The sequence below is a fragment of the Diospyros lotus genome, chromosome 11 (assembly GCF_014633365.1).
Source record: "Diospyros lotus cultivar Yz01 chromosome 11, ASM1463336v1, whole genome shotgun sequence".
Taxonomy (NCBI): Eukaryota; Viridiplantae; Streptophyta; class Magnoliopsida; order Ericales; family Ebenaceae; genus Diospyros; species Diospyros lotus.
The window spans coordinates 2,270,459-2,281,802 of record NC_068348.1 but is presented as its reverse complement, the minus strand read 5'-3'; the positions used below and the strand labels follow the sequence as shown (position 1 = coordinate 2,281,802).

The following is an 11,344-nucleotide window of genomic DNA, read 5'->3' as shown; positions in this document are numbered from 1 at the left end:
CATTAGTAACGACCCCATATGGTCGTTACTGAATGTACAACCTTTAGTGAGGGTCACACAACATCTGTCATAGATGGGGGAGGATTAGTGACGACCACATATGGTAGTCACTGAATGTGCAACCTTTAGTGAGGGTTGTACAATGTTGGTCACAAATAGGGGAGCATTAGTGACGATGCCATATGGTCGTCACTGAATGTGTAACCTTTAGTGTGGGTCACGCAATGTCAGTCATAGATAGGGGAGCATTAAGTAAACGTGTTTTCTATTTTGAGAAACAGATTTTCAAAATGATAAAAAGAATCCATTTTTAAAAATCTCGAAATAGACATTCAAAATACAAAATTAAAAAATGAATTTAAAATTTAGAATTCAAAATTGAAACACGAAGAGAACATCATCAAGTGTTTTGTTAAAAAAAAACACTCAAGCCCAAGATGGGCTTAAGACGAAGAAGCTCAAAAAGAGAAGCTCTAAAGGTCATCTCAACAAAATTGTCATTAAGAGACTCTCCTGAGCATTGTTGTTAAAATCGCAATCCTACTAGTATGATTTTACGATTTTATGTGTTAAAGACCTTTAAATGATTCAACTTGATTATAAAATTAAAATTGAGGTAAAATTGGTGTGAATTGCAATTTAACTTGTTAAAATCGCGAGTTGAATCGCGATTTCAGTTGTTTTATTTTTTACTTGCTAGAAGCTTAGAGATGGAATTGATTTCCATTCGATTCCATCAATCAATTTCATCTCTAAGCTTTTTAGAGACAGAAATCAATTAAAGACGAAAATTGATTATGTCTCTAAACTTTTTAGAGATTCCCATCTCTGAAGTGCTCTCATGAGCATTGTTGTTAAAATCGCAATCCTACTTGTATGATTTTATGATTTTATGTGTTAAAGACCTTTAAATGATTCAACTTGATTATAAAATCGAAATTGAGGTAAAATCAGTGTGAATTGTGATTTAACTCATTAAAATCATTGAAATCGCGAGTTGAATCGCGATTTCACTTGTTTTATTTTTTACTTGCTAGAAGCTTAGAGATGGAATTGATTTCCATTTGATTCCATCAATCAATTTCGTCTCTAAGCTTTTTAGCGATAGAAATCAATTAAAGATGAAAATTGATTATGCCTCTAAGCTTTTTAGAGATTCTCATCTTCGAAGTGCTCTGCGAACCCTTAGTCCCTTATGTCAAATAATCTTTCATCGTTGTTTTCCCTTGTTGCACAGGTGCTCAGTACTCAGTGCCATCATCGATTAACTCGATTCACCTTCTGCCATCGTCGATTGACTTTATTCATGTAACGACCCGTTAGTGGGTCTGGGAGTTATTTGTACTTTATTTTGAGCATTAGAAAATTTTGCCTTTATTAATTATTTGTTGGAAATAATTTATGTGTTGTTAATGGGAAAATTAAGGGAAAATATTTTTATGAGAAATAAATGTAAGGAAAATTAAATTTGATGAGCCCACATAAATGAGAATAATATGTATGTATATATGAGTGCATAATGCTTAATTAATTAAATGGTTAATTGGATTATATATATATATATATTTGTGTGTGTGTGTGCGCACGCGTGTGTGCGTGTATCATGGAGGTTGATTAAGGTAAAGGAAAAAGAAAAGGAAATGGAAAAAGTCCAAAGAGGGCTTACTTTCTATATATGGTTTAGGAAAAGGTTAAGAATAAAAAAAAGAATTCCCTAAATAGGGAGGATAAAGAAAATGGGAAAGAATAGGAGAAATGAAAAATGGCCAAAAAAGGATTGGATATTTGTGTGATATGTGTGCAATTGAAGGGCAAATGTGGAAAGGAAGAAAAAAATTGATGGGAACAGGTGGGGGAGACGTGCATGCCATGCTTTTCTTTCTCTTTCCTTGCTTGCATCTTCTTCTTCTCTTTTCATTTTGGCTCTTGATTCTTTTTCTTCTTCATCTTCTTTCTCTTTTTCTTCTTTTCTTGGTGGTCTAAAAGCTCAAAGGAGTGGGGCTTTAATTTGCAACTGGTTCCTTCTTCTCCTCTTTCTTCTCATTGACAAGTAACTCCAAGGCAAGTTCTTTCTTGCACTTTTATTTGGATTGTGCAAGTTTCTTCTACTCTTCTTCTTTTAAGCAAGTCTAGATTATTCATCTATCCCCAAATGTGGTTTGAAGGATGTTTTGTTGCATCAATGAGCATAGGTTGTTCCTTTGTGTTCTTGAAAAGCATTTTTGTAATGCCCCTTTTTCCGAGCGCGTTAAAACTCAGGACAATTTTGGGATAATAATTTTTTTTCAATACTACTAGAACTAAACCATATCATTGCTCTTATCTATCCCAAAATTTTCATACATCTATCTCGAAAGAAAATCATCATAAATATTAAATACAGAAGCTAAAATCGAATCTAACATCTTAACATTAATCATAAATCAATTCTTATATTCTCATTGACCACAAATAAGGTACATCATCATTAACCATAAATGAGACTATACATCATCATTCCTCAAAACGTTCAGAATTCAAAATAGCATAATTTAAACACATGGACTACATAACATACATTCAACTCATCATATAACTCATTATGCACTTCGCTAAGTGTCATTTCATACCTCATTCATTCTCGTTTCTGCTACAATCTCCATCTAGAACGCTTGAATATTCTAGGGGTAAAGCCCAAGTTAAATGATGAATCATCTAAGGGAACAAAATATTTAATGCTCATGTATGTATGCAATGCACATAATATCATAACTCTCATATTTGGGTCGATTGCACCTTAAGATTATCTGTCATTTTTACAGTCTCCCTACCAGACCGAGGTATATGGGTGCATGCTTGGCAAAGTAACAAAGCCAGTACCTAATCTCAAACCCATGCAACGTATGACCGTGAATCTCATCATACTCATATGCATATTTTATCATCAAACATGTAAATACAAGCTACATGACATATTCACATCAAGGCATGACAACATGATAAAATCATAAACTTAAAATCAGATTTTGGAATTGAACAACTTACCAACCAAGCATTTTCATAAAAATAAATCTAGTTGGGAAGTACCACTTACCTTTAGTACGAAGTTCAAAAAATCTCAAAAAACGCGGATCACCTCGATTTGTGTGCCCGACCTCGATTTTTGTGGCAACACTCAAAAGTTGCACCAATCACTTTATCTCAAGCACAACAATCCTATAAATCATATTTAATTACTAAATATCTTAGAACATTAATTTCCTCATTTTCTATGCATTTTCTTCCATTTTCCCTTCTAAAAATCCAAATAAATACCTTCGAGACTATTTTCTCCAATCTTTTTCCATGACAATTCATTAAAGTCTAAGAACATCAAAGGAAAATTACTGAACTTACCTCAAACCCTTGTTTGCACCTAAAACGAGGCTGGTTGGTGTGAAAACTGAGACATCGGGAAGGCCAAATCCAAATCTTTATTTTGCACAAACCCCCATAAAACATTTTTCTAAAATTTTTTGGATTTTTTCTCGATTTTTTTAGCCATTCACGCACCCCCACGCTCTAGGGCGAGTGGCCGCGCGTGTGGCCCACACGCCGGTCGTCTTCTCCGGCGATGGCTAGCCGGCGATGTTGGTTGTCTCCACCACTTGGTTCTTCTCTTCAAGTCAATTAACATGGCATGCCTGGATGCTCCAAAGGATGGTTGGAAGGCCTCCGATTTGCAGGCCAAAGGTTCGGCCCGACCACCCGCCTCCCAACTCTAGTGAGCCTTCGAACCCTCACCAAAATTCTTAAAACTTTCCAGAATTCATCCTCTTCTCATGGGAAACAAAAGCCCCTTAATTTTGACTCCCAATTTGTTCGAAAACAACCTCGATCTGGAGGTTTAATTTGCTCCAGAATCGGCTACCATTGACGTCTATTTATACGCAAATCTGAGCAATGAAATGCCCTTGGCCGCTCAATACAACCTCTTAGGCGCCTCAACCTCCCCTGGATTAACCTGGAATCGACCCTAGCCGACCAAAAATCCCACTTATAGACGCGACAAACCGGTCAACTTTCTGGTTGGCTTTTTCTTGAAGTTCGGCCACCCCGGTGGCCTTTGTCGACTATGCCCTTTATCAAAAAGCTTCTCCCGACCCTCCCTCGTGCAACCCTGTGGTCCATTTCGACGGTTAGCGACCGGCCATGGACTAGTCGATTTCCCCACTTGGCCAAACTTTGCTGAATTTGCACTTTAACCCCTCCAAGTTTGGGTTTTCTCACTTTGTCCTATTTCATATAGCCCCTTAACTTTTCATAATTGCCTTCTAGACCCTCAAGTCCTAAAAATTTCATTTGACCCCCAAAGATTCCGAGAAAACATCGTTTCGACCTCTCTCTGGAAATTTTGGAAAACTGCACTTAGGCTTGAATCTTCGTTTTGGCCTCAAACCCTTTTGTTTCTTCCTAAAACCACTGAAGGGTTGTTCCTTATGAAAAATTGAAGCCCCCTCAAGGTTCCCTTGACGTCCCAGAAGTTCCCTATAACATTTTGATTTTGCAGCCTAAATGGCAATTGTATTTTATCTGTACTGAAAATTATTTTCGATCCGATTTCTTTCGATACCATAAATCATGCCTCGAAATAATCATCATGACCATATCATTTTCCTTTGGAATCTTGACTCCAGGGCACTTCCTGCACTTGATTCGGTCATTCATATTGTAAGAAATTACTCTTATACCCTCAATTTATCTGAAATTTCACTTTTGCCCCAAGATAATTTACTCTTGAGCCCTTTTAAAAAAATCTAGGTTATTACAATTTTTGTAGTTAATGGGGTTCTTCTTCCTTTTTCTTTCAAATTTCTTAGATTTTTCCTAAGATGTTATTGAGTCCAAGTCTCCATGGGGTTTATTTCACCCTACTTTCTCAAAGGAATGGCACACTTGTGGTTAGGAAACCTTAGAAAAACTATCTTTGGAGTTTGGGTGTGTTCGTTATTTTTCAACTTCATTATAACTTTGGTCAACTGAAGTTGTAACTTCTGTACAACTTCTATCGACTAAAGTTGTCGTTTCGATTGACCTAAGTTGTCCAGCAGCTTGTGGGTATTTTCAATCAAGGGTTCAGTCAACTTAAGATCATGGGTCAACTTTCTACCCATCTTTAGTTGACTTAAGTTGAATTTCGGTCGACCAAACTCAATAGTCAGTTTTTTGCCCAACTTCAATCGACCTAAGTTAGATTTCAGTTGATTGAAGCTCAAAATTGTGCATTCTATCCAACTTCGATCGACCTAAGTTATTTAGTCATTTCAGCCTTCAGTTAGATCAAGCACCTTGTACTCTTTCAAGCATAACTTTTTGTGTAGATGTTCGATTTGTGAACCATTTGGTGTGTTGTGAACTAGACTCGATAGGCTTAGTTTTGGTATAGAAATTGGATTATTTGGACAAGTATTAGTCCTGTAAATTTCCTATGAAATACCCATTTGAAATTTGAGATTTTTGTTTCAATCCAGCAATGCTCCAATCTTTTGAACACAATTTATTATGGTGTTATCCAAATTGAAGTTCATTTTTTGCTACATAAACTAGACTCCTTAAGCTTTGTTTTTGCGTAATTCTTGGATCATTTGTGTATGTTTCGAGCTGTAGAAACCCTGTCAATCCTTGCCTAGAATCTGGAATTTTTCTACTTCAGGTAGTTTGTCTTTCTCTGATTTTTAGGAAATAAATAAATTCATTGTGTTATATTTGAGTATGGTTGAGAGACATTAATAGGTTATGTGTTTCTTCTTTTGTTAGCAAATTCCTTGGAGAATTGAGGGAGTCTTCTTGAGCATTTCCTGTTGCATTTTTTATTCACTAGCTAAGTAGGGCTTGTTCCTCTCTACATTTCTTTGTGGAATGATGTTGTACTCTAAGGGGATAGGTTCCAAATGTTGATATTTGGTTGGTTGTGTGATTTTGATTGTGGTTATGTTGCATGGCACTATGTTTCTATATTGCTTCGCATGATGATATGGGTCATGGGTTACATTCATTGGAGGTCATGCTTTGTATGTGTTGGGAGCGTGAGCATTAGCATGACATAGTTGGCCTATGAGTGCTGACTTGTATATGTTAGGTAAGAATATGCATTAGAGCATTCATGTGTGTGGATTCTTACGTGGACGTAGCATAGCCTGATACTTGGCATATGGGGGCTTTTCCATCACGTTAATGTTGCAAGAGCAATTGCATTCTTTATGTGCTGCATTGCATGGTGGTAATGGTGGTGGAAATTAGCTTGTGATTGTGATGCGTAAGATTGTGGATGGAGGCCCACAACAATTGGATCTTGTGATTGCATAAGCCTGGGGGGTTTGAGACACACAGCAACTTGTGATCGTGATGTGATTGTGAGTGCTTTGGCAAGTGATGATGACGGTGATGGATATGACGTTGGTGGATGTGATATAAGAACCTTGGGCTTATGTTATTGATTTGGTAGCTTGTCATTGGCTATTAGCAAGTTTGTATATAGGGTCTTGGGCGCCAGTGTGTGCATCTTACATGGACCCCAAAAACCATATATGTGCATCTCTTCATTTATGATTATAGCTTGGTATTGTTTTATATGAGCACATGGCATGGTGTGTGATATGGCATATGGCATGGCATGGATTGTGTGTCGTTTATGTGAGTGTGTATGATGTGTGTTTTCAAGGTATAGCATGATATGCATGATATTTTGAGGAAGTCTATTCGTATTCATTTTCTATTATTTCTATATACTTGCTGAGCCTTGTGGCTTACCTTGCTTTAACATCATTCCAGGTTAGAGAGAAAGGCAAAGTTCTAGGTTATTTCCAGTGGTGTAGATCTTTTTGGGGTAGTAATGTGTATAGAGACAATCTTGACTGGAAAGATCTTTGGGGGTTTTGCTTTTAAGGTGCAAAGGAATATATGTTATGTTTTTGTAAACCTAAAGTGCACCTACTATGTATTTTGGACAACTAAGCCCTAGTGGATATAATAAATGTGTTTGATATATGTAACTTGTTACTGCGGTATACATATATATATATATATACATATAAAAAAATGGGCTTAAGAAGAATTTGAAAATGTCTTTATTTAAATTTTTAAATCACGACATTTGGATTTTAGGGCGTGACAATTCACTTTCCGTTGTCGTCGATTGACTCAATTTACACACAAATCAACATCATGTCGCTGTGAATCCGAGACGCCATGTCGCCATCGATGCTCAATGCCCCACCATTCCCTTCCATGCAACACGAACGCAATTCCCCACCATTCCCCTCAATGCAACACTGGTGGTGGTTGGTGTCGTCGTTACTGTAAGTTAGTAACAACTCTGAATCTCCAATCACTTGGTGGTTGGTGCTGCAAGTGTTGTTGTCAAAATTAATAATAAAGAATATTAATAATAAGGAATATTAAAAATTAATAAAAGTTGTAATAATAAGGTTATTAATTAAAAGATGTTAATTTATTTTTAAAAAAATTATATCATTATAAATATATATTTACATAAATTAAAGGGTATTTTTAATTGTTTCTAAAATTTTATAATTTTACTATTTGATTTTACAATCCGATTTTATGAATCATCTTTCGATCCTACTTAAAATCTCAATTTTAGCAATCTTACTCCTTAGTACACCTAAGAAGCCTTCCCAAAGGCCTCCCCAAGGTATCCTATGAGACTTTCTCATAGACATTTTTTTGGGTACCCTTGGGAAACCCTTCCAGATATCTCAAGAGACCTCTTTCAAGTCCAAAAATATGTCAAATCCACATGTGATGTCTTTGTTTGAAAATTTGGAACAGATAATTTGAAAGATGTGGATGCTCCTTCACCTAGCTATCAACTTCGACTTCTATAAATAAGAAGTGATTTCTCCGATCGAGATAAGAGAAACTCTACTCAAATTACAATCTTCTTCTTTTCCTACACTTTTTCATGGAGACTAATTTAAACATCGAAGGGCCTGCGCAAGAGACATATCCCATGCCCCTAATCGCTTCCTCTTTTGCAAGTCTCTCAAGGACTGAAGGGTCGAGATGGACACTCATCTATAGTTATAAATTTATTATTGTGTTTAGACAACATTAACAGTAAAAAAATATAATCATTGAAGTTCAAGAGTTCGTACACAACTAACAAAGTTAAAACAATCTCTTGAAATATAAAAAATTACAGAATACATAAAATTTCGGATTAAAAGATATAAGTAAATGTCATCAAAATCGGCACAACCATAAAAAAAAAATTAGTGATTATAGAAATATGTTAAGTTTCAATTAAAAAAATATGAGTAATTAATTTTATATTTTAGTTTACATGCTATAAACCACAATTTAATGATTTAAATCGAATCAGTTACAGATTAGAACAAATTAATTGTCATGGGTTCACCTATAATAATTCTAAAATAATTTGTCTTAGTTTTCCATCACAATCATCTTGATTTGATCATTAATTTGAATATTTAGTGCCCTGCCCGTCGATTCATCAGCTCTTAAATCTTTGAAAATGCACCGACATAATTGACATTTCCACCTTTAATAAATTATCTATGAAAATGATGTGGTAGTAGTATATGTGCATATTTTTTTAGAAATATATATATATATATTCTTAAAGAACTAATAATGTAACAATAATATTTATATACATATTCCAAAAGAGTGGATCCAAGTTCAAAATAGGATCAAGAGAAAGAAATTCAAAAAGGAAAGTTTGGGAGGCCTTTCCTGACTACTCTGGAAACCCTCTCGAAAGCTTCTCTTGAATTCAAAAATGTGTTAAACTCACGTATGATGTCTCTGCCTTGAAATCCGAAACAAATGATATGAGAGCCGTAAATTCTCCACCACCTATCAATTTTGATTTCAATAAATAAGAGTTGATTTCTCTAATTGAATTAATATTAAAACTCTGGTTAAACTGTATTTTTTTTATTTTTCTATACTATGTTTTAGAGACTAATTTAAGTATTGGAGGACTTATGCATGCAGGAGATATTCTATACCCTAATTATTTTCTCTTTCGTAGGTCTCTTGAAAACTAAAAGTTCAAGACGGATAATCTCCTATAATTACAAATAATTCGATCATATTTTACCTTTTTGATGAATTAAATTAACCCCAAATTGGGGGAAATATAATTATCTTTTTATATATATTGACCAAAGACTATAAAAACACCCAAAAAGAAGATTTTTATATTCACTTCTCAAAAATATTCTTACATCCTCCAACAACATAAACAAGCCCTAAGCCAAGAACATTATTACTTCTATATATGGAACTAAATGTACATAAATAATGAAGAAGCTGGCGCTGTATTCATAAACAAGATCAGCTTGCTTGAAGTGAAATTCTAGCAAGGTTGAATCTTCAAGCTCTGTGATTCTCTGTCAGAAATCAGAAGCAAGGGAAGCTCATAGGACACTGCTCTTGCAGATCACCGTTAAAAGCCAAGCCAGAGGTCAATCTATCGAGTTCATCGAAGCCCGGCAGCCAGTCATCGTTCAATATCATATCGAAGACGAAGAGTTCGTCGTTCTCGATCGGCGCCACGGCCATTTGTTGCTGAGCTTCTTCTGTGGTTGTGCCGGGAGGAGATGGGGCTGAGAATGAAGTCGTTGGGGAGGAATTGCAGGAGTCGACGACTTTGGGCTGTTCTGGGGGGCTCAGATCTCCGGCGGCGGCCGGGGCGGCGGGGGTTTTAGAGGAAGAGAACTTTTGCCGGGTGGTGCCGGCAAGGGAGTTCTTGCGAGTTGGCTGCGCGTGGCAGTGCTCCGCCGTGTAGGTCACGACGAACATTTCTGGGTTGGAGAGACTCCTCTCCACTTGTTTCCTTGCTGGACACCCCTTTGAGCTGCTGCACCTGTAATAGCTCCTGCTTAGCACAAAAAAATTGACGTGATTAGGGTTTACTAAGTACATAGATTTGCACAAAAAAAGTACAAAAACACTCATATATGACACAATTTGAATGAACAGAACTAAAAATGATCTTAATCATCAAAGCTCTAAGTAACTGGTTATTACATACACTTTTGAAAACCCTGGTTATCTATATGTGGCATATTTTTCAACGCGTAACTACAATCATAATGATCGACTATATCGTCAACAGCTCTAGGGTGGGGGGAGAGAGAGAGAGAGAGAGAGAGAGATGTATACCGAGGATAAGGAGATCCTTTGATGGGTTTCTGGCCATATTTTCGCCAAGCCCACACATCGGAGGAAAGATCTGGAGCTGTGACATTGATCACCACTCTTTTCTGATGATTCTTCCTGATAAAACAACCCAAAATTTGTCGTCAAAACAGAAACCCTTTTCAAAGCTCAACAATTTAAAAATACTTCAGAAACAGCAACCACCCAGTTGAACGGGAATAATTAAATAATTACCTCTTCTTGTACTTGGAATCACGAACGGTAGCTACAGCGGCAGCCGGAGCCGGAGGAGACCCAGTAATAGCACTCCCATTTCCCGACGACGGAGAAAGAATCGTTTCTGGCGATATGGGTTTAAACATGGGGTAGAAGGGCCGGTAAACTTGCCCTAGTTCATCAAAAACTGTGGATGTTTCAAATAAATCATCAGGAAAGCTGCTTGGAACAAAGCCATCTCGGTATACGTCTAGAGGTGCAAAGCTCGTTTGTGAGTCGTTCATGGAGGCGGCAGCGGCCGCTATGGAGAAGCCGTCGGAGTATCCTCCAACTACAGCATCCAGATCACCGGCGGTGGCGAAACCACTCATTATTAATTATAGAATCTGTCAAAACTCAGAAGTCAGAGCTATGGCTTTGAAGAAGAAGCGAAGGGAGATCTATTTATATATATATATCTATTATACAGCAGAGATATAGAGATAGAGAAGGTTGACAAAGAGGGTCTGGACAGCCTCCATAGCTCGAGCTTGATTCGAACCAGGATTTGCATTTCCACTGGTTTGGGTTTGACTTTTTGAAAATGTCAAAGAAAACGAATACCCGCTAAAACCGACACGCTTTGAAGATTGAAGATTTTTACACGCATGTCATTGTTGACGTTTGACAAAAGCCTTTTTGAGACGAGCCCTAAGGTTGGGCAGTTGGCAACCATACAATTATAGGCTGTCATTTTTTTCATCATAAGATAGTTATCACTTTTAAATAAAATCTTCTACTTTGAACGAAATTAATTAAATCACATAAAATAGAGCTACGCTACTAATTATTGAACTCAAGTAGAAGTAGAAGATTTCTCAAACAAACGAATCTAATTTTACCATCTAAGTAGTCATACCCTAATATCTATAATAGTTAATTTGATCGTGTATATATATAATTTATGTATTTTATAATA

The 11,344-nt window shown here is 36.5% G+C and overlaps 1 protein-coding gene across 1 annotated transcript; it reads right to left on the bottom strand.

The window, feature by feature from the left end:
- Positions 1-9,258: 9,258 nt before the first annotated feature.
- On the bottom strand, positions 9,259-10,912 carry LOC127813401 (probable WRKY transcription factor 29). Its single transcript, XM_052354355.1, has 3 exons — positions 10,405-10,912; positions 10,174-10,287; positions 9,259-9,886 (listed from the first exon to the last, which is right to left on the bottom strand). Exons 1-3 carry the CDS (start codon positions 10,755-10,757, stop codon positions 9,409-9,411), a joined length of 945 nt encoding a protein of 314 aa, XP_052210315.1. The 5' UTR covers positions 10,758-10,912; the 3' UTR covers positions 9,259-9,408.
- Positions 10,913-11,344: the final 432 nt, after the last annotated feature.